We start from the raw sequence: 27597 nt of genomic DNA on the forward strand, positions 1-27597 counted from the left end.
ATAGGGTCTAGTGGAAAGATTATAGGCATTGAAACCAGAAAGACCAGGGTTCAAATCCCTACTCTGTAGCTTTAGAAAAGTTCCTTCACGTTTGTCAGCTTGTTTCCTCATCTGCAAAATGAAGATAATTACCTATTTGCAAAGGTTTTTGTGGGCATTAGACATGATGTAGCATATGTACATTTAAATGAATAAATAGCCTATTTTTAAACTAGGAGTGCCTTAGAAGTCCTTCTGGGTGGCACTTTAGTTAAAAACCTTGTAGACCTTGGCAAAAGGAATGCCATCAAAAAGAGACCATATGTCCTGTCAAATAATTCCCGAGGGGGAGAATTCATTGAAATGGGAAACTGGTAAGTTAATTTGCTGAGAAGTAGCTGCACCTACGAGAGCAACACAGCCCACATCCTTCCTCAGAGGTGGTGTGGTCTGGTGCTGTTAGGGTTACCCTCTCACTGACCAGTCAGTTAAGTCACAGCCATTTTGCTCATTTTTAAAAATTAAACTGACTGTTAGGTAATTGCTTTTGCAATACATAGACACAGTCACAGCACACCCCTCTCTAGGTCCTGACCTCTCTCACTTCTTTCTTTCATAGCTAAGCTTCTTGAGGAGTTTCTAAACTTATTACCTCTGCTTCTTCACCTCCTTAATGCAACGTGGCTTCTGCCCCCATCCAATTCACTGAAAGTTTTGAAACATTAGTTGACACTTTTCATGCTTTAATTGAATCCACAGTTTCAGGCTAATTCTCTACTTCCTGGGTTTCTGGAAACCACTCCAGGTTTCCTCCTCTGTCTTGTCTCCTCACTCACTCCCCCTTGCATTATTATACCCAGCACTTCTATCTCTAGGAGTATACTCAGATATGTACAAAAATATTCATAACAGCTATATTTGCAAAAAGAAAACCCCACAAATGTTTATCAACAGTATAATGGATAAACAAATTGTGGTAATATGTGGTAAAATGGAAGGTTCCACAGCAATAAAAATGAACAAACTAGTGCTACATGCAGCATCATGGATGAATCTCACAAACAGTGCAAGCAACAGAAACTGGACACAAAAGAGTAAATCCCATATGATTTGACTGACATAAAGCTAAAAAATAGGCAAAATCGATCAATGGGCTTAGAAATCAGAATATTGTTCCCGTTGGGAGGGTAGTGACTGGGACAGGACCCTGAGGGGTACTTCTGGGTGCTAGTGATGTTTTATTTCTTTATCTGTGAGCTAACTACATAGTTGTACTTACTTTTTGACACCCATGATTTGTGTACATTTCTTTATGTATGTTACACTCAAATACAAAGTTTACTTGAAAAAGAAATACACCGAATTGTAAATTTTTAAGTAAACATTTTACTCCAGTGAAATTAACCATAGAAAAAAACATACCGGCGTGTTTCATTTTATCTTACCTGGTTAATGTTATCTGGAATATTTGATACCCAGCTATAAAAGAAGCCAATCTTGAAAGACTTTGTTTTCCCGAACCACCGACGCCCACCAGCAATGCATTTCCACATGATGTTCGGATTATTCGTGAAATCTGTTTTGAAACAAAATAGTATATATTTGAAAATAGAATTCAACTGTTTACATTTGCTTGCACTAAATGGGTCCAAGGTTTGACCACATGCTTCTAGACTACATTAGACTTTTTCCTTTAATGCAAAAGGTTTCATATTGATTTATTCAATTCCAGTTCTTTCCTTGCCCATCTATATTTACATCATGAAAAAGAGAACAAATTGGCTTTCCCATCTCCTATTTCAAAACTATTTTCCCTGTGTGTGTGTGTGTGTGTGTGTGTGTGTGTGTGTGTGTAATTTTATTATTTTCAGACTCAGTGGATAATGGAACTGCTCTTCCCTATCTGTAGAAAGAAGTTTAGAATTGTTTGCTTATTATCATCAGTCTAACACACTGACTTATGTAGACACCTAGCTCTACAACAAATACTACCTCTATCATATCTCTGCCAATGAAAAATTTTTTAAAGTACCAAAATTCTACTTAAAATGGGGAAGGAAGACATTTGTAGAAAAAAAACTTAGGGAAACAGACTTTAGCCTTGTGTTGCTTTTCTATGGTTGATTACTTCAGGGAGGATAAGGCTCAAATTGTGGCTCGAATCTTATGCAGGCCAATTGGAGACATTGCTAAAAAGCTGCCTTTTACATTAATGTCACTGATTAGGAAGAAAGTCTAGACAGATTACTAAATTCATTATCACTAGTACACAGAATTTTTTTTAATTCAAGTTTTACAGATGGCAGACACCTTGGTATGTATCAATTCTATCATATTTTAAATATGTTAATCACTTATGTGGTTTTACACCTAGAACAGGGTTCCAGGCCCCCAAGATCTAGCCACAGTGGGTACTCAATAATTACTTGCTGAATAGATGAATGTGAAACAATCCTAGAGCACCTGGAAATTCACTAGTTTTGTAGAAGATGATTCTGTAATAAACACAGAGTTAACTGCCTCCTCTTCATGAAACCTCCCTATCCTACTTTGCTGGAGAAACTCCTTTTTTGACCTACAAATTATACAAATAAACAACTCCTTTCTGCAGCCCTTCAGACTTGGATCAAGCCATGCTCCTTTTCTGGTGCTGCCTCTAGTTGGTTTCTATTTTTTATCAGTCCTATACACCCATCCACCTTTCCCCTTTCCCCATCAGTTTGCCCATAATCTGTAAGCCAATCATGAAATTGACATTTTTTAAAGCATCAACTTTTCCTCCATGGGGAACAGGATTCCCATCACATCAAAATGTAATTTGAGGAGGGAATATTTTTTTCATAGGGTTCTCCAGGTTACTGTCTAGGAAAGTAAAACTCTTTGACTCAGCGAGTCAAAAGCTCTGAACACAAAACCCATCAGTTTGCCCTTGAAAAACATTTGCTTTCATGTAGGCGGATTCAAATAAGCGGTTTCTGATTAAGCCTTTGTTTTGTGAGACAGTGAACTGACTCAACCTATAGACTCTCTCCTATACACTACCCGATACTATATATTTATTCTCTGAAACAGTTTATCTGTGAAATTTACCAAGCTTTTATATGATCTATTTATATCAGTAAACAGTCAATAGTTAGAACCTTAATAAGATGAGTCATTGCATCTTTAAAAAACACCAGATCAAGAGATGTTCCTCTAATGATATCATTGAACTGTCTCTGGTAAAACTGGAGTTTTTCAGACAGAAATTCAAAGGATGGTACCTATGGGTGGGGGGGAGAGAGAAAAAAATAATATTTAAGATGCAAAGTTTAGGAAAGCAGCAATTGTAAAGACATTCAAAAGTAATTCTAAAAAAAAATGTTTTAAACCTTACAGATTTCCAAAAATTTGTCATGGAGTAGTCGACTTTTAGTTATTTCCATTTTCAGAGATCTGAAACCTAACTGGTTGGTTTCCAGTATGAAGTCATTCCTGACCTCTTCCTTCAAGAACCCTAGCACTTGGGAAAACTGGACAGCTACATGTGAAAGAATGAAATTAGAACACTTCCTAACACCATACACAAAAATAAACTCAAAATGGGTTAAAGACCTAAATGTAAGGCCAGACACTATAAAACTCTTAGAGGAAAACATAGGCAGAACACTCTATGACATAAATCACAGCAAGATTCTTTTTGACCCACCTCCTAGAGAAATGGAAATAAAAACAAAAATAAACAAATGGGACCTAATGAAACTCTTTTGCACAGCAAAGGAAACCATAAACAAGATGAAAAGACAACCCTCAGAATGGGAGAAAATATTTGCAAATGAAGCAACTGACAAAGGATCAATCTCCAAAATATACAAGCAGCTCATGTAGCTCAATATCAAAAAAACAAACAACCCAATCCAAAAATGGGCAGAAGACCTAAATAGACATTTCTCCAAAGAAGATATACAGATTGCCAACAAACACATGAAAGGATGCTCAACATCACTAATCATTAGAGAAATGCAAATCAAAACTACAATGAGGTATCACCTCACACCAGTCAGAATGGCCATCATCAAAAAATCTACAAACAATAAATGCTGGAGAGGGTGTGGAGAAAAGGGAACCCTCTTGCACTGTTGGTGGGAATGTAAATTGATACAGCCACTATTGGGAACAGTATGGAGGTTCCTTAAAAAACTAAAAATAGAACTACCATACGACCCAGCAATCCCACTACTGGGCATATACCCTGACAAAACCATAATTCAAAAAGAGTCATGTACCACAATGTTCATTGCAGCACTATTTACAATAGCCAGGACATGGAAGCAACCTAAGTGTCCATCGACAGATGAATGGATAAAGAAGATGTAGCACTTATATACAATGGAATATTACTCAGCCATGAAAAGAAATGAAACTGAGTTATTTGTAGTGAGGTGGATGGACCTAGAGTCTGTCATACAGAGTGCAGTAAATCAGAAAGAGAGAAACAGTAGTATGTTAACACATATATATGGAATCTAAAAAAAAAAAAAAAAGGTTCTGATGAACCTAGGGGCAGGACAGGAATAAATATGCAGACGTAGAGAATGGACTTGAGGACACGTGGAGGGGGAAGGGTAAGCTGAGACAAAGTGAGAGAGTAGCATTGACATATACACACTACCAAATGTAAAGTAGATAGCTAGTGGGAAGCAGCTGCATAGCACAGGCAGATCAGCTGGTGCTTTGTGACCACCTGGAGGGGTGGAATAGGGAGGGTGGAGGGAGGCGCAAGAGGGAGGGATATAGGGATATATGTATACATATAGCTGATCGCCTTATTATACGGCAGAAACTAACGCAACATTGCAAAGCAATTATACTCCAATAAAAATGTTATTAATTAATTAATTAATTAATTTTAAAAAATAAAAATTAAAAAAGAACCCTAGCACTAACTCCGATCTGTGGTAATTAAGGTTGTAATATAACAAATATATTTCTCAGTTTTTATTTGCTTCTTAATATTGCTTATGGAGCTTTAAAAATGGATAGAACTTTTACATTGTTTATGTAGTCAAATTATTCTGAAGTCAATATTCACGTATTTGTTTTGTAAATTGTTTCTCTCCATTTAATTCTTTGACCTACATGCACTTCAGAATTACTGTGTTATGTGACCCTGTTTAAAAAAATCTCTTTGGAGTCTTGTTTCAAGCTTCATTAAACCTATACGTTAATTTAGGGAAAACAATGTGTTGCCATTTAACCAAGTAAAGTTTTATCACGTTTATTCCTAGATATTTTATATATTTGTTGCTGTTGAATGAAATACTTTTATGTTGTATCTCCTGTCTTGAGATTGTTTGGCAAGAGATGGCAGCCTTTTTCTGTAAAGGGCTAATTATAATATAATTTATATTATATATAATTTTCATGTCACACAATATTATTATTCTTTTATTCTTCTTTTTATTCTTTTTTTATTTTATTCTTTTATCTTTTTAATTATTATTATTCTTTTCATGTTACACAATATTATTATTCTTTTGATTTTTTCTACCCATTTAAAAATATAAAAACCCTTCTTAGCTCATGAATCTAACAAAAAACCAGCAGTAGGCTGGATTTGGACCACTGGCTGTGATTTGCCAACCTCTGATATAGACAATAGTTACGCAGTTTTATATTTATATCATACTTGGTCATCTAGCTGAACTCTTAGTAGTTGAAACAGATTTTAAATTCTATTGGATTATATTAAGAGATAATCATATCATCTGCAAATAAGGATATTTTTGTTTTTTCCTATATGATAAGTACATCTATTTTCTTTTTTGTCATTTTTGTTGCACTGCCTAGAACTTTCAAAGCGATATTAAATAACTAATAATTGTATGCGTACTTGTCTTATATCTGACTTTAATGGGACTGCTGTTAAATTTCATTGAAATTAATATTTTACTTGGTGTATGATAACACGAATTATAACATATAACTATCGTACAAGTTATGGCAAATATCTGGTTAGGTGAGTGATCCAAAAAGCTGAAAATAAATACCAATTCATAGATTTTGGGCACTTCAAACACAGTGTCTTCAGGTTCATCTCCAGTTGGTTCAGGAATCTCACAGAGAAAATCTACGAAGTATGGTTCAGGAAGAATATATGGTCCCACATCTGGGCTAACATTTTCTTCAACTGCACGAATAAGATGTGCATTAAACCACTGCTCATCATCAGGAGTTATAAATCTGAAACAAAAATACAGGAGTAAAAATGCAAAATAGGAAGGCATCTTTTCTAACTGAACATTGTTTCAACCCCTCTCCACCTCCTCTCAGCCCCCATCCTGTATCTCCATTACCTCAGAACAGGGAAACAATATGTTCTGCCTTCTGACCAGAGGCAGATGTAACCCCAACCAAGAGAGCTATAACATTGATAGTATCACTTATAGAAAATACTGACAGAGTCTCTCCTTGGCCAAACTTAGGCTCCTCTGAATCCTCTTCCCTATTAAGCCCCAGTTTTGGACTTCCATGTCCTTCTTTGCACCATCTAATTTTAGCAAGAATCCTGTTAAATCTGTTTAGCCAGAATCCTCCCAGACCCCCCTTATTTCCTCTTAGAACTTTCGCATCCAACAAACTCCTCCATCCTCTTCCTCAGTTATAAATTCCCACTTTTTCCTTGTTGTATTTGGAGTTGAGCCCAATTTCTCACCCCTACTGCAAAACCTCACTGTATAGGCCCTATACCTATCACGATAGTCTTGAATAAATTATGAGAGTCTTACTGTTTCAACAAGTATCACAAATAACTTTTTTCTTTAACAATATAGATGAGTCCCGTGGGTGAGGTTCAGGGTCCCTAAAACTTGCAATAGAAGCATAGAATTGACAGTCAGTAGTGGGTGAGCATCTTCTTTCTAGGTTTGTGGGCACACAGTGTATGAAGGTCCTTTTCAGACTTATAACTTCAGAGGGGTAAGGCAGGAAGGAGTGGGACTAACATCTGACAGATTCCACCTACGTGGGACATTGTGGTAGGCCCTTTACAGCTTTGTAAGACCAGCATTGTCATCTGTATTTTATAGAGGAGGGAACAGAGGCTCAGAAAGATGACTAAGCTTATGTACTAGATGTCACCACGCAGCAGAGCTCTCACTAGACAGACCTCAAACTTTTTAGAAACTATACATAACAAAATTTTCCTTTGAATGTTATCAACGTTCTGATAATGCGGTTATTTTTTAAAATGTCCTGTTGAAATAATACTCAAGGAACTTAGCAGAGCGTTTTCCCACCAGCAGGTGGGAAATGACATCCATGCTTCACAAGCCCCAGAGCAATTTAAGATAATACTCCTTTATTCTACTTATTTGAGCAGATAATGCAGGAATTTTTTTATTAGTATATACTTATACAGTACATTTAAACTCAAGCGCTGTAATATACACCTGTCTGCAATTACTCTGTTGCACTCGTGTTTGAAAAGTGACAGGAGAACAGGAATTGAATCACACTCCTCGGCTTTTATGGTTAACATTCCTTGCCAAATTCTGGAAAGATCTCGCAGATTGAAAATGTAATGAAATTTAGAAGGAGTAGGCAGCATCTTCACCTAGAGTTGGGAAAAAAAATGTAATACTCTCAAATTACTTTTCAGATAAAATTAAAAGCACAAGAATGGCCACCATCAAAAAATCTACAAACAATAAATGCTGGAGAGGGTGTGGAGAAAAGGGAACCCTCTTGCACTGTTGGTGGGAATGTAAATTGATACAGCCACTATGGAGAATAGTATGGAGGTTCCTTAAAAAACTAAAAATAGAACTACCATATGACCCAGCAATCCCACTACTGGGCATATACCCTGACAAAACCATAATTCAAAAAGAGTCATGTACCACAATGTTCATTGCAGCACTATTTGCAATAGCCAGGACATGGAAGCAACCTAAGTGTCCATCGACAGATGAATGGATAAAGAAGATGTGGCACATATATACAATGGAATATTACTCAGCCATAAAAAGAAACGAAACTGAGTTATTGGACCTAGAGTCTGTCATACAGAGTGAAGTAAGTCAGAAAGAGGAAAACAAATACCGTATGCTAACACATATATATGGAATCTAAAAAAAAAAAAAAAAATCGTTCTGAAGAACCTAGGGGCAGGAAAGGAATAAAGATGCAGACATAGAGAATGGACTTGAGGACACGGGGAGCGGGAAGGGTAAGCTGGGATGAAGTGAGAGAGTGACATGGACATATATACACCACCAGTTGTAAAATAGATAGCTAGTGGGAAGCAGCTGCATAGCACAGGGAGATCAGCTCGGTGCTTTGTGACCACCTAGAGGGGTGGGATAGGGAGGGTGGGAGGGAGACGCAAGAGGGAGGAGATATGGGGATATATGTATATGTATAGCTGATTCACTTTGTTATAAAGCAGAAACTAACACACCATTGTAAAGCAATTATATTCCAATAAAGATGTTTAAATAGTTAATTAATTAATTAATTAATTATTAAAAAAACCTAAAAGCACAACTGCTTTTAGAATGATTTTATTTCACAGTTCCTATTTTAAATAAAATAGGCTGAGTAAATAAACTAAAATTAAGTTTATATTTTTGTCACAGCATTGATGGGGGAAAAAAAACACATCATAAATAAACCAGCACAGAATTTAAAAGACTCTAAGACCTTGAATAGGATGGACTGAAGAATAATGCACTGGATGCAGATTCCAACTCTTTTGTTCTACCACCATGAGTAGGCTTTGAACAAGCCACTGTCCCCTGAGTTCTTAAAAATGATGTGAATTGTAGGAATAAGCATTCCTAATCATTATTAACCTTATTAGTGTGTATACAGAAATACGTAATAACAAAAAACTGAGTGTGAGCTGGCTGTCATTCAGTTAAGAATAATGAATGTTCACATCTAAAGTCAATAATGATCATCTTCTATAGATGGCTTTGATTAAGGTCCTGAGTGCATCTGGATTTCCACAAATACATTCATTTATCATAATCTAGATTTCACTTATGGATCCAAACTCAGTCAACATGCTTTCATATATCTGTATATCTGCAAGAAATGGGCAGGCAATTCTGACATACTGCTATAATTACTTGGTGGTTTTTGTGAGTTTTGCTTGTTTGTTTGAACACTAATTTACTTATTATTTCTACCCACTTCTAGAATCCAAATAGGCAAAGCTATAACATGACACAGTCCACATTCTTATAAAGAGAGGTACCAGTTAAGGGATAAATTTGAGGTGTTAGATGTGGGAAGTATTGCTGGCCAAGTGTAAAGATTGTAATTGATACCATCAGCATCATTTTTGAAAGTGAAACAATGATAACTCTGGAGATACAAAGCAGACTCCCTACATGACTAATTCAGGAAAGCAAATGCTTTCTTTAGTACCTATTCATGGAATATGTCCTTTCTATATGGAAAAAGTACCCTATTGAGTTTGTAGAATAATTTCTACAGGCTAATTCACAGTGCAAGTTAAAACAGCAGGTAGCAAGAGGAGATATAGAATAAAGAGAAGTGTTATGTTAGCAATCACCTTTCAATTTCCCTCTTTGCTCTCAGTTCCATTCCAAGCCAAAAAGTTCATTCTACTCACCAAAATGTAAAGCATGCACTTATATTACAAATATGCAAAAATAAAGGGATAAGGCTATGTGAATATTGCTTTTTTTTCTTTCCTGTAAAAGACTGCAGCTAAGATGGCAGCCGTTGGCAACTGAGGTAATTATTCAGGAGAATTAAATAAAGTCCTTTCTTTCCCTTTTCTTCTCGTTTATTAACCTGCTTCTTTCCTTATCTTCCAACATTTCCTTTTAACTTTTGTCAGCTTCTTTCTTTTCTCACCTGCTTCTGCTTTAAAACTATGTAAAGTAATATAAAGTGATATACAAGGCATGAGTGGATTAAAGGAGTGCTTTGTGAAAATGAGAAATTTGAAGGAAAGATACAAAGAAGGCTGCTTATTTGGGGTTGGGGAGAGGAGGAAGATTCATTCATTTTTTGAGTGAATGACTGTTTTTGAGCACCTCCCACTACCCTTACAAAAATACCATGGTAAATAGGACAGCTAAATCTGCTGCCATCAGGAACCTTCTATTCGAGTGGGAGAGCCTGGCAATAAATAAGAAACAAATATATTGATAAACAGATAGGCAAATAATAATGATAAAAGTCATGGTTAGAAGAAATGAAGTAGAGTCAGGAGACAGATAATGCCTGTGATGGGCTCGTGGACAGTTATTTCAGAGAGAATGATCCGAGAAACCCCCTCTGAAGGTAAAAATGATGAGAAAGAGTCAAACGAAGTATAATGGCCCAGAGGCATGAAAAACTTGGGGTGTTCAAGGAACAGTGAGAAGGGCAGCATGGCTGGAGCAAAACGATGGAAGGGAAGAGGAGTAAGCAGGGGCCAACTCAGGGTGAGTTTCACAGGCCAGAGCTAGGCATTGTGTTTCACTGCAAGTGTAACTGGGAATCTACTGGTGGTTTTAAGAAGGAATGATGATCTCTGATGTGCTTTTTAAAAAACATTTTAGGACTGTGTAAAGAACAGATTCTAGGAGGGCAAGAAGAAAGCAAGGAGACTGGTTAGGAAGTCGCGGCATGGTCCAGACGGCAGGCGATGGACCATGCAGGGTGATCACAGTGAGATGGCAATTAAGTGCTCAGCTTCCGTATATATTTTGAAAGCCTGGTTACTGAGACTTGCTGATGGATTGGATGTAGGGAAGAAGAGAGACAAATCAAGGATGGAATCCTGTATTTTAGCCTGAGAAGCAGGATAATTAAGATACAAAATTCTGAGGGAGGATCATACTTAAGAACATGTTAACTTTGAGATGGTTATTAGACATCGAAGCGGTGGTGTCTACTAAGCTGTTAGAAACAAGTCGGGGGACTTCCCAGACTTGGGTCCAGTGGTTAAGACTCTGCGCTTCCAATGCAGGGGGCGCAGGTTCGATCCCTGGTCAGGGAACTAAGATCCCACATACTGCTCAGTGAGGCTAAAAAATTTTTTAAAAAAGAAAGAAACGAGTCTGGAGCCCGGCAAAGAGGCCTGGGATGGAAGTGCTGATTTTGAAGTCATCAGCACAGAGATGGTGTTTAAAGCCATGAAGCTGGATGAGGTTACCTGAGTACGAATGGAGGTAGAGATGAGGTCCCAACATGGAGATCAAGTGCACTCCAGTATTTAGAGGAGGGGAAAGAGTGGGGACTTAGAAAAGGTAGCCAGTGAGGTAGGAAGAAAACCAAGAGCAAGAGGCCCTTCTGAAGCCAAGTGAAGAAAGTGTTTAGAGGGATCCTTTACATCAAATGCTGCTAAAGAGTCAGGTCAGAGGAAGAAGAAACCAACCCTTGGATTTGGCAAGACTGAGGAATTTGGTGACCTTGATGAGAGCAGTGGAAATGAAAACTCATACAAAACGGGTTAAAGAGGTAAAGAAATGTGAGGAAGTGAAGCTGATAAACATTCATAAAACAAAAGAAGCTTTGATGGAAAGATACCAGGAAGGCCAAAGCTTTCCAGAAAAATATGTATATGGGCACATTAAATTGAACAATAGCCCCACTGGAAAATAGATGGACCTTACCACAGAAAATTATCTCAGACACTCAGACCTTCTGAAACTCCATGCTGGAGCTTCCCCAGGACATAAGCTTCTGCCCAGATGGTGTGTAAGTGGCCAAATGAATGTATAGTGAACTATGACAATTAATCCTCATCTCCTTCACCAACTTTTTTAGCAAATATATCAACCTTGTTTTTTTTTTTTTTTTTTCCAAATCTCAGACCTACCCTTAATTGGTTTTTCATGAGTCTGCCTTCAGACATATGGTGACAGCCTCAATGCTTACTGAGTTTTACTTAGGGCATTGACCTCTGTATTAAAATCTAGACTATTTTGTTGAGTACATTCCATCCATTTACTAATTCATGCTCCACCTCAGAGAAATCCACAAGTTGGACTTTAAGTCTTGGTTAGCTAAGAATATCTGGAAATCCATGTATTCCCTCAGTCAGTGAACATCTGAGTATCTGACACAGTTTGGTTGTTGGCAGCAGGTAGGGAAGACAGACATACAAAGAGTTACAAATCAGAGTAACAAGTGGAAAAGCAGTGTTCTCATTTCAGCAAAACTCTACTTTATCCTGGATGCCGTGTCTGGTTTACAGTAATATCTCATACATATGGAAAGCATCATTCAGTCAGAATATTTGCTCCCTGGAAGGAAAAGGTGTCATAAATCTACTTCAGCACCTAATTTGTCTTTTCCAGAAAAACACTACTACCCATGGTGTGATGATAACTTCATGAGCCATGAGGTCAGAACTAGGCTGAATAACTGTTGACTTTTTTTTTTCTGATTATTGACAACAGATGATTCTGTACCTTAGTCCACTGCCACAGCACTCTGCTCGCTGAAACCAAATTCACAATCATCTCACATATTTCGGGTTTGAACTTTCTGCAAGGATCAAAATACCCACAGCCAATAACTCCTGAAAAATAAACAAGATTGAAGGTACGAGGTTACTATAAGATCACAAGGTACATGTTTATCCCAGGGAATAAATCATTACAAGATGACTAAGCTAGGTGATGTGAAGAATTTCTCTCAAGGAATCCGCTAAGACTGGCAGTCAGCAGTGGGGCTAGCAAAGCTTAGTATGCATTGATAAGCATTTTATATGTATTAACTCCTTTAATCCTCCCAACATCCTATGAGAAAGAATCTGAGGTAGATATTACTATTATTCCCATTTTTTTATATTTTTATTGAAGTATAGTTGACATATAATATTTTGGTATTTTCAGGTGTACAACATAGTGATTCAAATTTAAAACATCACACTGGTCAGAATGGCCATCATCAAAAAGTCTACAAATAATAAATGCTGGAGAGGGTGTGGAGGAAAAGGAATGCTCCTACACTGTTGGTGGGAATGTAAATTGGTGCAGCCACTATAGTGAACAGTATGGAGGTTCCTTAAAAAACTAAAAATAGAGTTACCATATGATCCATCAATCCCACTCTTGTGCATTTATCCAGGGAAAACCACAATTCGAAAAGATACATGCACCCCAATGTTCATAGCAGCACTATTTATAATAGCCAAGACATGGAAGCAATCTAAGTGTCTACTGACAGATGAATGGATAAAGAAGATGTGGTACGTATATACAATGGAATATTACTCAGCCATCAAAAAGAATGAAATAATGCCATTTGCAGCAACATGGATGGGACTAGAGATCACCATACTCAGTGAAGCAAGCCAGGCAAAGACAAATAACATATGATATTGCTTATATTGGAATCTAAAAAACATGATACAAATGAACTTATATGCAAAACAGAAATAGACCCACACACACAGAAAACAAACTTAAGGTTACCAGGGGGGAAATGGGGGGGAGGGATAAATTGGGAGACTTGGATTGACATATACACACTATTATATATAAAATAGATAACTAATAAGGACCTACTGTATAGCATAGGGAACTATACTCAACATTTTGTAATAACTATACTCAACATTTTGAAAAGAAATAGAAAAAAATAGATACATATGTATGTATAACTGAATCACTTTGCTGTACACATGAAACTAACACAACATTGCAAATCAACTATACCTCAATTAAAGAAATGATCACCACAGTAAGTCTAGTAGCCATCTGTCACTGTACAAAATTATTACTATATTATTGACTATATTCCTAATTCTGTATATTATATCCCTGTGACTTATTTATTTTATAACTGGAAGTTTATACCTCTGAATCCCCTTCACCTATTTCACTCAATTTTCCCATTCTCCTCCCCTCTGGCAACCACCAGTTTGTTCTCTGTATCTATGAGTCTGTTTCTGTTTTGTTTTGTTTGTTCATTTGTTTTGTTTTCCAGATTCCATGTATAAGTGAGACCATAGGTATTTGTCTTTCTCTGTCTGACATGACTTGCCATTTGTGACAACACAGATGGACCTAGAGGTTATTATTATTCCCATTTTAATATGAGTTTAGTAACTTGCCCAAGGTCACCCACCTTGTGTGTGGGTGAATCTGAGGTTTGAACCCAGGAAACCTGGCTCTGGAACCTGTAAAACAGCCCTCAGTCTGAAGAGTAGAAGAGCTGGAAAAGAACTTAGAGACTACTTCCTCATCTTACAGATAAGGAGACCAGGCACAGACAAGTAAAGCAAACTGTTCAAGTTCACACAGATTGGTTGTTGACAGAAGTGAAATCAGGACCCCCATATCTCCTGACCTGCAGTCAGCCAACACCCTGGCCTGGGTGGTGATGTAATGGTTCCTAGGAAACACCCAACACAGCGACAATCTGACATAATCACCCTCAGGAACTACTGTTATAGACTGTTCCTGAAGTCCCAAAATGTGTTTGGTGTTAGACTGCAAAAACAGATTTAACTCTACTTCGTCCCTGTGAGACTATATGTTGAGCAGTATGTTCAGTTCTGAGCATGGTATTTTCAGAGGAAAATGAATACGAATATCTGCTCAGAGACGCATAGCAGGTTTATGAAGGGTGGGTCAGCTAAAGAAACTGGGCTTCATTCACATAGACCAAAGAAGAGCAGCCTTGAGGGAACGTGAAATTGTCCAAAGTCATGGTTGGTTGTGCTAGATGCCTGTAAGGCCTTTTTGCTTCCTGAAATCCTATGATTCTAGACCTCCAGCTTCCTGTGGCACAAATGTGTTATATATTAAGCATGGGATGTGGAATCAGAAAACAGAATCAGCATCACACGTTTGCCATGCACTAGCTATATGGCCTTAATTGGGCAGTTATTTTACTTCTCTGAGCCTCAGTTTCTGGTTTGTTTCCATATCTCATTTTCAATATTAATCATATCAAAGAGTGTATAAAAGTTTAACAAATAATCAAACACTCACGTACAGCCACTAGACTGAGGAATACAACATTGTCCTAGTACATTAGAAGCCTCTTGTGTCCAATCCCTCCTCCCTCCAGAGGTAGACAGGGCTCTGACTTGGTGAGAATCAGTAACTCACTTTTCCAAAGAAAAGCTTTGGCACTTATGTTCTTGAACTTTAACCTTTTCCTTTTAATTTTTGAAATTTAATTTAATGGAATCATGTTATATGCTCCTCTGTGATGCTTTTTTTCCCTTAACATTGTATTTCTGGGCTTCACCCATGTTGAAGCACATAGCTGTGTTTGTTCACATTCACTGCTCTAGAGCATTACACGGTGCACCCACGCCACAATGTATTTATCCGACTTTACTGTCAATACATAATTGGGTTACTTCAAGGTTTTTGCTGTCAGGAACACTGTTCTATGAACCTTCTTATGTAAGTCTTTTGGTGCACATGTGAAAAATCAACTACAGATGGGTTAAGGACTCAAATACTGAAGGCAAAACTATATAACGTTTAGAAGGAAACATAGGCAAATACCTGTATGACCTCTGGGTAGGAAAGGACTTCTTAAATGAGACTCATAAAGCACAACCATAAAGGAAGAAAACGGTGAACTGGTATATACTTGGAAGTGGAATGGCGGAGGGTGTGCACATGTTCTACTACCAGTAATAATGTCCAGTCATTATCAAGGGCTCATAGCAATTTATACTCCCACCAGCAGGGGAGAGAGTCTCAGTTGCTTTACATTTTCACCAATGCCTGATTTTTTGTCAGAATTTTTCATTTTTGCAAATCTAGTGGTTATAAAATGGTTTTTTCCTGGTGTTTTAAATTTCCATATTCCTGAATTCTAATGTTTATCATCTTTACCTTTGTTTATTAGTCATATGGTTTCCTCTTCTTAAAGTTCCTGGCTTTTGGTCCATGTTTATATGAGGATGTTTGCTTTTTATCTGATTGATTCTTTGGATTTCTTGAAGTATTCAGATTACTGAGTTTTTTGCTTTGTTACATGTGTTGAAATTTTTTTTCTTCCACTTTGCAACTTGTCTTTTTTCTACTCTTTTAATGTTGCTTTTTTAAAGTATAAATTTATTTATTTTATTTATTTTTGTCTGCGTTGGGTCCTCATTGCTGTGTGCAGGCCTTCTCTAGTTGTGGCGAGCGGGGGCCACACTTTGCCATGGTGTGTGGGCCTCTCATCACGGTGGCCTCTCTTGTTGCGGAGCACAGGCTCCAGGCACGCGGGCCTCAGCAGTCATGGCACGTGGGCTCAGTAGTTGTGGCTTGCAGGCTCTAGAGTGCAGGCTCAGTACTTGTGGCACACGGGCTTAGTTGCTCTGCAGCATGTGGGATCTTCCCGGACCAGGGCTCGAACCCATGTCCCCTGCATTGGCAGGCAGAGTCCCCAACCACTGCACCACCAGGGAAGCCCTAATGTTGCTTTTTAACTGAACAAAAGCTCTTAATTTTAATCTAGTCAAATTTATCATTTTCTTCCTTTATGGTCTATGCTTTCTGAGTTTCATTTGAGAGGTTCTTTCCTACCCAGAGATCATTCCAATATTTTCCCATATTTTCTTCCATTGTTTTACAGCTTTGCCTTCCATATTTAAATCTTTAATCCTTCTGTATTGATTTTATGCTTGGTGTGAGGTAGGGGTCCAATTTCAATTATTTTCACGTAAGAATTACTAAATATCCCAGTACCATTTCTTGAAAGTTTGCCTTTCTCTTCTGATCTACAGTACTTGCTATGTCAAATAATTAATGACCACATATGTATGGGTCAGTTTCTCTTATATGTCTTCATGTACGTAATTTTGATGGAATGGTTTATGTGAGCCTAAATTTGGTGTCAAAATATCATTTTCATTAACATAGCAAAGTGCTACATTTGACTTAGTATATTATGTTGTCAACCTGTGATCAATGGGCTATCATTCATTAGCCCAAATTTCTCTGATTAATCGTGTCAAGAAAACCAAAACACAAAGGTTTGCTTACCTCTGAAGCCAACCTTCAACAAGGCTATTTCTAAATATCCCTGAGTCTTACAATAAGCTATAAACATGAGTCTTCTTAGTATTTAGTCCCTGGTATTTAGCTCTCCATTTCGGATACTTAATCCCTACTTCAGACAGGGCCTTTTTATCTCTTAAATAAAGTTTTGCATGGTTTATGTCCATTATGTAATGCAATAAAAAATTAAACACCAAGAATAGTCGTACCAAAAATTTTGTCTATTGAAGCATTTGAAGGCAATGTGCAATTAAACACAGTAAACTGTCTTTTCAAACGTTGTGGAATATCATTTCGACCGCCTCCAGGGTGGATCATTGCCGCTATGAGCTGTACGTCAACAATAGTAGTGAAATCTCCAGGCTTATCCAAGCTGTACATTCCTTGCATTTCCATCATTTGTCGCACAATCTCGTTAGTTATCTGGAATTTTATATAGTAACATTTTAGTAACACATCGCTATCATTTCCTCCAAAGCTCCTATAAAATAGTACAGATGAGATCAGAAGAAAACGCTCAACTTTTATCAATGAAGTGTTTGTGAATGTTGCCTTCAAGGCAATTTGACTTAAATGATACCACCCATAAACCCTAAACTGTAAGTTGAATATGCCTGGTGCAAATGCAATGTACTCTTTACCACGCTGATAAATCTAGATAGGAGAGTTACAGAATATTTGGTACAATTACAAGAGTTCTCAGAGTTACAAGTTTTACTATAGTTTTATATCTTTCACACTCCACATTCAACTGTTTAAAATACCTTAAATCAGAAAATGGGATAGTTTTACTCCTGAATGTTTTGGTATTGGATTTTACATCCTTATCTTTCTTCTCTGTAGCCTCTACCACTGCTAACGTTCCCTCCGTATTGAAATTTTTTCCTCTCTTGTTTTTAGAGGCTCAGTTCTTTCCAGGCTCATCTTGAGACCTTGGATCGCTTCCCAAGCCATTCTTTCTCCATTCATCCCTCAAATGTAACTCTTCTACAGGGTTCCATCCTTGGCTCTTTTCTGTTTCAGGGAATGCCATCTCAACCCTATATCTTAAAGAATCTCAACTCTGTAACTCTAGCTTCAGATTCTCTTCTAAACTCCACACCTGTATATCCAAATTCCTATTGGGCATCTTTGAGTGGAAGACACACAAGCCCCTGTAATATGACACTCTTTCATTCAAGAAACATTTAATGAATCACTACTCTGTGTCTGGCTCTGTTGTAACATAGACAAAAATCCCTGTCTTCATGGAGCATAACGTTCTTGCGGTGGAGGAGACAAAATGTACACGTGCATGCCTGTATGTATGTATGTGTGTAAATAAAATGGTGTAAGTCCCTTTGGAGAAAATAAAGCAGAGAAAGGAAATAGGCAGTGCTCAGGGATGTAACTGAATATGGAAGCAGGAAAGGCTTCACCTCACATGACATATAACCAAAGACTTGAAGGAAGTGAGAAAGCAAACCACTCAGATATCTAGGAGAAAAGCATTCCAGGCAGAGGAAACAGCAAATGAAGAGGCTCTTAGTGAACGTTATACCCAGTGTGTACAAGGATCAGTAAATGTGGTTGGAGAATCATGGGGAGATAAGATCAAACAGTGTAGGGTCTTTAGACCTCAGGAAGGATTTTGGCATTTATATGCTACATGTCTCACGGGAGGATTTTGAGCAGAGGAGTGTGACACACCATTTAGCACATTTATTGTTTGTTTGTTTGTTTGTTTTGGCTGTGTTGGGTCTTTGTTGCTGCGCATGGGCTTTCTCTAGTTGCGGCGAGCAGGGGCTACTCTTTGTTGCAGTGCGCAGGCTTCTCATTGTGGTGGCTTCTCTTGTTGCGGAGCATGGGCTCTAGGCACGTGGGCTTCAGTAGTTGCGGCATGCAGGCTCAGTAGTTGTGGCTCGTGGGCTCTAGAGCACAGGCTCAGTAGCTGTGGCACACAGGATTAGTTGCTCTGCGGCATGTGGGATCTTCCCGGACCAGAGATCAAACCCGCATCCCCTGCATTGGCAGGTGGATAAACCACTGTGTCACGAGGGAAGTCCCCCGACACATGTTTTAACTGGTTGCTGATATGAGGATAGATTGAGAGGGGCAAGGGAAATGGGGAGACAATGAGGAGGCATGTGTAATGATCAAGAAGACAGATGGCGGCTCACACCAGATGTTAGCAATGGAGTGATGAGCAGCAGTCAAATCTTGGATATAGTTTGAAGATGGAGTCGACATGATTTCCTAACAGGCTGAATGTGGAGTTGCTATTTCTTGAGATGGAGAAGACTGTTGGTGGAGCAGGTTTAGGGAGTAACAGGAATTTAGTTTTGGACATGTTAAGTTTGAGATCCAACAAGACATCCTTAATTGGATTTAAAAAGTCTGAATTCAGGAGCTTTTCATCTTATAGATGATATCAAATATGCCTCCTCTCTCCTCACCTTACAGGAACTGCTGAGAGGTCTATCTGCCCTGGATCCCTGATGAATGGGAGAGGAAAAGGGAAAGAAAAAAGAAAAAGAAGCCTTCCCTGGGAGGTTGTAGCCTCAGAATGACACTTGCACAGACTTGCACCATGGGTATGCATAGCCTAAGTGGGCCAGAGACTTTCAAATGTTAACCTTGCTTTGAGATGATCCTGACTGAATAAGCGCTTAAGGATCTGACAGAAGAAAACTCAAACCTGTCTGGTTGAGGACACATTCATCCTAGGCTTTAAGAAACAGCCATAGGTAATTTTTTAAGGGCAATGACCTGGCAAGCAGTCAAAGGTACTTACAGAAAACAAGACAGTTTGAACGTGAACAAGAACTATTAAAACAACAGAGAGCAGAAGCAGACCCATATAGACTTCAGATGCTGAAATTAACAGTCATAGACTTTAAAACAACTATGCTCAACATGTTTAAAGAAATAGACAATGATTTGAAAATATATGCAAGGAATAAAAATGACAACACACTTGAAAGAAAATAAGAATCAAATAGCAACTGAAATTAAAACTCAATGGATGAATTTGACAGCAGATTGGACAAAGCAGAGAAAAAAATTAGTGAGATGGATGACAGGAGAGGAGAAATTATCTAGACTAAGTATTGGAGACAGAAAAAGTTGGGAAGTATAGAAAAGGAGGACAGAAACATAGAGGGCAAAGAAGAAAGTCTAATATACATTTGGAGTTTGATAAGAAGGGAAAGAAAGTGAGGCAGAGACAATATTTGTAGAGATAAGAACTGGGAATTTTCTAGAACTGACATGAGACCAAACCACAGATTCATAAGTCCCAGTGAATCCCAAGCAAATAAATACAAATAAATCTACACCAAGGAACATAATTCAAAAAAGAAAAAATCACAGGAAATTAAGGCAACAAGTGAGAAAATGCAGATTAATTTCAGAGGTGCAATGACTAAGTGGTAGTTGACTTCTCAACAGCAACAAGGAAAACAGAAGACAGGAATCAGATATTTAAAGTGATGAAAGAAAATAACTGCCAACCTACATTTTTCTATCCAGCAATGTCTTTCAAATAAAGAGGATGAAATAAAGACTTCTGCAGACCAAACAAACAAACAAAAAAACTAAGAGTTTGTCACTAATAGACTTTCTCCTAAGGAAGTTCTAAGAATGAATAAAGAGTAAAAAAAGTGGTAAAGAAGTATGTAATGCAAACAAAGAGTGAATATATAAAACAGTAAAAATAATGCCTCATGGGAGTTCACTTTAAAAGTAGAGATATAGATGACCAAAAAGCACATGAAAAGATGCTCAACATCACTGATTATTAGAGAAATGCAAATCAAAACTACAATGAGGTATCACCTCACACTGGTCAGAATGGCCATCCTCAAAAAAAAATCTACAAACAATAAATGCTGGAGAGGGTGTGGAGAAAAGGGGAACCCTCCTACACTGTTGGTGGGAATGTAAATTGGTACAGCCACTATGGAGAACAGTATGGAGGTTCCTTAAAAAACTAAAAATAGAGCTACCATATGTTCCTGCAATCCCACTCCTGGGCATATATCTGAAGAAAACCATAATTTGAAAAGACACATGCACCCCAGTGTTTATTGCAGCACTATTTACAATAACTAGGACATGGAAGCAACCTAATTGTCCATCAGCAGAGGAATGGATAAAGAAGATGTGGTACATATATAAATATTACTCAGCCATAAAAGAGAACAAAATGATGCCATTTGCAGTTACACGGATGGACCGAGAGGTATCATACTGAGTGAAGTAAGTCAGACAGAGAAAGACAAATATCATGATATCGCTTATATGCAGAAGCTAAAAAAATGATACAAATGAACTTATTTACAAAACAGAAATAGAGTCACAGACGTAGAAAACAAACTCATGGCTACCAGAGGCGAAATGGGGGGAGGGATAAATTGGGAGATTGGGATTGACATATACATACTACTATATATAAAATAGATAACTAATAAGGACCTACTGTATAGCACAGGGAACTCTACTCAATATTCTGTAACAACCTCTATGGGATAAGAATCTAAAAAAGAGTGGATATATGTACATGTATAACTGATTCACTTTGCTGTACACCTGAAACTAACACAACATTGTAAATCAACTATAGTCCAATAAAAAATCTTTTAAAAATAAATAAAACTGGCATAACACAATATAAAGGTGAATAATATAATTTATGCTAATAAAAAATAAAAATAGAGACATAGACTTAAAATACAAGTCAACAATAAAATTATAAATCAGGAGAAAGATAAAGGAAACTAAAGTGTTCAAAGGTCACTGGATATACAAAATGGGAAAGAAGTGTTAGATTATCTTTATTTTTGATTATGTATGTAGGATGTACTGTCTAGGGTAACCACTAGAACACAGAAATTGACTGCAGTAAATGGATAGTAAGAAAAGGAAAAAGGAAAAAAAAATCAATCAATGTCCTCAGTGGAATAGGAAGAAGGCTGTAGCACTTCATGCTCAGCTGGGGGCAAGGAAATGAAGGTGTCCAAGGTCTGAGAAAAAGATGGTGTGAAAGGAACCTGAATGTAAATGTAGGATAGGAATAGACAGGATAAAGATAAATAACACAAAACATGCAGTATAATTGCTGGGTAGTATTATGAGCTCAGTTGAGGTCCATAATCATGATTTTAAAGTGATTTTAAGCAGTATTGTGTGTTTTTCTCCAGCCAAGTTTGGCTGCATAGGTGCAGGTGGCTGGTGAGCAAAGAGGCTTAACAAGGATTTAATGTGGTTAAGGCTTTCACAGATGAGTAGAGGGTGCATGCTACCGTGATTATAATGATGGATTATGGAATTTTAGCTGGAAAGGAAGGAAGCGAGAAAATGAGAAGAAATGAAGGAGAATTTAATGATGGTAGGAACAATGGCTGGTAGCTCCATCTGTAGTCTGGGTAGTAGAGGGAATGAGCTACAGAGTGTGGACATGTGATCAGAGAATAAAACGCTTGAAACTGAGATAATGAAGGGATCACAGTTACTGATAATGACAAGGTGTAGGGTACGACTGCATGAATGAGTAAGTTCAGAAGGAGTGGAAGACATGATCATTGGAGGAGTTGAGGTCAAGGAACTAAGAGGTCAAGATCATGTATGTAGATATTGTTTGGCATCACTGAGAATTATGACAGGCAGGACTGGCTGCATAATTTGTGAGGCTCAGGACAAAATGAAAATTCAAGCGCCTTTATTCAAAAATCATTATTAGGAATTTCAAGACAGTGACAGCAGAGCATTAAACCACGTGCAAGTTCCTCTGAAGTGCGAATCCCTCTGCAATGGCACACTGGCACACTGTGCACACCATGAAGCTGGCCCTGCAGACTGGGACAGCCCTGGAGAGAGTAACAGTCATCCGGGGACTGAAATCTTCAGGGAGGGACGGGTGTGACCCAAGGGTCCAAGATGACTGCAACAACATGTGGGTGTGAGGTCAGAGTGATAGGTTTTCAGGGAAGAGGGCAATGAGAACAGAGAAGGACATCTCCCTCACCTCCAGGTGAGAAGTCTGCAGGGAAAGCAGCATCCTGGGTTTCCATTAGAGCAAGAAGGTGAGGGAAAAGCTCAGAGAAGAAGCTGAATTTACAGGGGATTTTGTGGATGAACCATGGCTGCCAAGGGCACACAGAAAGTTTTCAGGAGTGGGGAAAGTAGGAGATGAGGCCAGACAAGGGCCAAGCAGAACTGATGGGGATTAGTGTCAGGATGAGCACGGACAGACCTGGGAGTCCTGACATCCTGGTGATGGCTGAGGTGAACCAGGATAAAGGGTGGAAGGGATGTGACGGGTCCTGGTGGGCTCTAGATGAATGGTGTTGATGAGGCAGTAGACGGTGGTGGGAGGACGTGTTGGGGATCCCATCAGGAACAGGCAGAACCCTGGCAGCAACTGTGAGGTCCTCTAAGGGGAGTGAGTCTGGGGATGACAGACGATCACAAGTAGGACAGTGGTGCATGGCAGAGTTTTGGGTTTTTTTTTTTTAATTGTTTTCTGGGAATTCCCTGGTGGTCCAGTGGTGAGGACTCTGTGCTTCTACTGCAGGGGCACGGGTTCAATCCCTGGTGAGGGAACTAAGATCCCGTCTACCGTGCGGCACAGCTAAAAAAAAAAAAAAAAAGTGTTTTCTAAACTTCAGGTACTCCTGGGAGAGAGTATATAGAGTGGGAAATCAGAGAACAAAGATAAAACCCTGGGGAAAGGAAGAAAGAAGCCAGAAAGCACATTGAAATCAAGCAGCCAGAGAGGCAGAAGGGAGTGTTGGGGGAAAGCATATAGGGATTTCAAGAAGGAAGAATGTCATCTATAACCAAGAAGCCAAAAAAGACTGAGAATTGTTACTAGGCTTAATAAAGTGACAGTTATTGATCTTTTCATATATAACTAAGAATCCTGATTAAATATAATCTACATGAGGTATTTTAGTCCTACCTGATCTCCCCATTCATTAATCACGGGCATATTAATATCATCAATAAATATAGTCATTTTTCTGCCTCCGGGCGGCCCATATGTGCTTCCCATCCTCTTATCCACATAGCTTTCAATTGTTCTCTAGAGAAAAGGAAATGGTCTGTCTTATGCATTACATTTCAATCTATTTCTAAAAGTGATGAACATGCTTTTCAGAGTAGAATATAATTGACTTATTTGTTTAATATGTGTAAATATTGTTATTAAAATAAATATTGCAAACTTAAAAAAATAAGTTGGAATATTAATCATTAATTTATATTAAAAGACACTCCAATGTTCAGCTTCAGCTTCAGTATTAGGCCAAAACATGCTATTTGGATTTGGCCTCAGTGTCAGCCTTAGGAAGGTTAAACAGCTGAATGCCAACTTCAACACCAATTCTTTTGAGATAAATATATATATACAGTCAGCCCTTCATATCCACGGCTTCCACATCCTTGGATTCAACCAACTTCCATCAAAAGTATTTGGAAAAAAAATCTCAGCAAGTTCCAAAAAGCAAAACTTGAATTTGTCTCACACTGGAAACTATTTACATAGCACTTACATTGCATTTACAACTATTTACATAGAATTTACATTGTACTAGGTATTGTAAGGAATCTAGAGATTATTTTGGAGTATACGGAAGGATGTGCACAGGTTATATGCAGACACTACCCATTTTATGTAAGGGACTAGAGCATCCACAGATTTTGATGCCAGCAGGGATCCTGGCACTAATCCCCCATGGATACAGAGGGACAACTATATATATATATATATATCAATGTTTTATTTGCATACAGATTTTATTGTATCAACCACTTAATATATTTAATATGATAATGACTACAGCAAGTGATGGGTTTTACCTGAAACATCATTGGTTCTGTGGCAGATGAAAAGTTTAGACTTTTAGATAACTGTATTTCAGGGTCATATTTTTTCAAATAGGCCTTAATCATTACAGTTTTTGCAGTTCCCTGCTCCCCCGTGAGTAAAACAGCCTGCAATCATAGGATAATCATGTTGAAAGGTGTTATAAGATGTTTAGTTTTAAATATATTAAGGTTCTAGTAGCCATTCTTTCATTCTATAAACTAATACAACTAATTTTTGATTACTTTTAAGAATTAGACCTACATCAAAGTAAATCCTAGTGGAATTAAAGATTTAAATGTAACATATATGCTATAAAAGTGCTGGAAGAAAGTGTGGGTGAGCAGTCACGTAACCATGGGAAGGACTTTGTAAGCAGATACCCACTTTCCTTAGCACGCTGGAAGTCAGCATTTCAGGGAAGATTGAGTTGGAGTGAATCTTGGGACCTGGAGTTCATTTACCAAACAGGTTTCCCTGAAATGACACCACCTCTGGCCCCTTGTACTTTAATTTTTCCACCAATAGTTGTAAAAAGGGATGTGTTTCTTACATGGTTTGCAATCATCTAAGAAACTGAAAACTAAAATATTGCCTGCCATATCAGTAAACGAGGATGTTGCAGCCATGAAGCCATTACATTACAGCCACCCAGACGGTGCACTCTGAGGAGACTCAGGAAGAGAAAACACAGGATACTGGCCCCAGATAGCTGAGGTGCATACCAAAGGGATGATTTCAGTGAGCCCAGACTCTTGCATCTTCCCATACCCAGAAAAGCGCTAAATTCCATAACTTGAGATGTCTGGGCTTTTTTTCATTAACAGTAATTCTTTGATGTTCCATCTACCTGGTCTTCTGTTGCAAAAACTTCTGTATATTCTGGCTTCCCCCCACCCGCCTTGTCTCTTTGGAACATTTTTCTCAGTGCTATCTGAGATGCTGTGTCCCAGGCTGGAAGTCCTAAGAATGTCCACCAAATAAAACATAACTCTCAACTTTTAGGTTGTGCATTTTTTTTTCAGTCGACAGAACTATCAAACTTACTTTATGCTGTTTTGCAATGGTGTCTACCAAAAAATTTGTTCTAACATTGTCAACATTTGGAACCAAAATTGATGAATATTCCGGAACACTGTCAGTTGGATAATAATATGGCTGAAGTTTCTTACTCCAATGCTCCCAATCACCTATACAATAATTAAAACTGATCTTAATAAAACTGCATTCTTCAGAACTTATCTCAATACAAAACACAAGTGCTATAACCAATTAACAGAAATATATAAACAGTTAAAACATTTTTGTAAAACACGTTAACATATCTGCTTATCTAATGTATGTGGCATTTGATAATTTAAATTTGTTTTTGCCTCTTTACAAAGTCAGCTTTAAATTGCTAACTATTTATCTAGAGAGCTCTTGGTCTGAAATGGAATTACAACCAATGATATGTTTAGTATCTATTAGGAAAACCACATTAACTAAAAGGATGGGAAAGACCAAAAAAGGGATTGTAGATTACTGGACATAGGATGTTTGCCATGAGAAATGGGAAAAAATAAACCTGGCCCTGAAACTAGTGTTAATAATGTGCCCAAATTCCTGACTTATAGTCACTGCTAATTTACTGACTGATATTATTGTTATAATAATTATTGTAAGTGCATTTCATCAATTCTAAGAAAAATATTTTATTTACATTTTATCATCTCTGGAACCTCCTTTCAATCTATTATGTCAGAATCGCTGCTGGCCATGCAAACTTGATGAGAGATGTTCATACTGTTGCCATTTAAATCGAATGACTTGCATTGTTGGTATTGCATTCTTGAATTTAACTGCCATTTTAAAGATCTTCCAAAAGATACCATGATTCAGAATTGTACCAAAAAAGTTACTGTGTATACAGAATGCATGGAAAGAGAGCAGAGGAGCACACATTTGATAGTAGCAAAGCAAACATTCATCATTGGGGGAATAACCTCAATTTCAACTTTCCTTGCAAATTATGGAGTTCTATGGTTAGGTGCATGTTTAACTTCTAAGAAACTGCCAAAGTGTTTTTCAAAGTGGCTGTATATTGTGTACCATTGTGTAGTTAGCAAAGTGGATATACTACTGGATGTGAGAGCTCCACTTGTTCCACATTCTCTCCAATATTTGGTATTATTAACCTTTTAATTTTAGCCATTAAATTAATTAGACTTTAGTCATTCTACTGGCTGTGTAATGATTTGGATTTCCCTGATGACCAGTCATGTTGAATATCTTTTCATGTGCTTTTTTCACCATTCATAAATCTTCTTTGGTGTAGCATCTATTTAAAATTATTGCCTATTTAAGAAATTTGGATTGGCTGTCCACTTATTATTGAATTGCAAGAGTTCTTTATGTATTCTGGATAAAATTCTTTTATCAGATATATATTTTTCAAACATTTCTTCCCATTCTGTGGCTGGAATGGGAACTTTATTTTCATAGTGACTTTAAAATAGATTTTAATTTTAATTTTAATGAAATCAGGATGTATGAGTGCTCCAACTTTGTTTTTTAAAAATTGATTTGGTTATCCTAAATCCTTTGCATTTCCATAAAATTTTATAATTCAGTTATAAATTTCAACCAAAAAAAGTCTATTGGGATTTTCACTATGATTGCACAGAATCTATAGATCAATTTGGAGAGAAATAACATCTTAACAATACTGAGTTTTCTGATTTGTAAACGTGATTTATCTTTCCATTTATTTAGGACTTCTTTAATTTCTCTCAGCAATTTTGTGGTTTTCAGTATACAAATCTT

General features: G+C 37.6%; 1 protein-coding gene across 1 annotated transcript in view; it reads right to left on the minus strand.

The window, feature by feature from the left end:
* Positions 1–27597, minus strand: part of LOC118904403 (dynein heavy chain 8, axonemal) — a 325133-nt gene that overhangs the window by 140584 nt on the left and 156952 nt on the right. Inside the window, exons 51-59 of the mRNA XM_036870462.1 lie at positions 25840–25982; positions 24786–24920; positions 23887–24009; positions 17156–17369; positions 12399–12508; positions 7410–7573; positions 6009–6201; positions 3120–3242; positions 1425–1555 (exon numbers count right to left, since the gene is read on the minus strand). Coding sequence (XP_036726357.1) covers positions 1425–1555; positions 3120–3242; positions 6009–6201; positions 7410–7573; positions 12399–12508; positions 17156–17369; positions 23887–24009; positions 24786–24920; positions 25840–25982 — 1336 coding nt within the window. The remainder of the gene's footprint in view (positions 1–1424; positions 1556–3119; positions 3243–6008; positions 6202–7409; positions 7574–12398; positions 12509–17155; positions 17370–23886; positions 24010–24785; positions 24921–25839; positions 25983–27597) is intronic.

This window comes from Balaenoptera musculus, chromosome 11, assembly GCF_009873245.2.
Source record: "Balaenoptera musculus isolate JJ_BM4_2016_0621 chromosome 11, mBalMus1.pri.v3, whole genome shotgun sequence".
Classification (NCBI taxonomy): domain Eukaryota; kingdom Metazoa; phylum Chordata; class Mammalia; order Artiodactyla; family Balaenopteridae; genus Balaenoptera; species Balaenoptera musculus.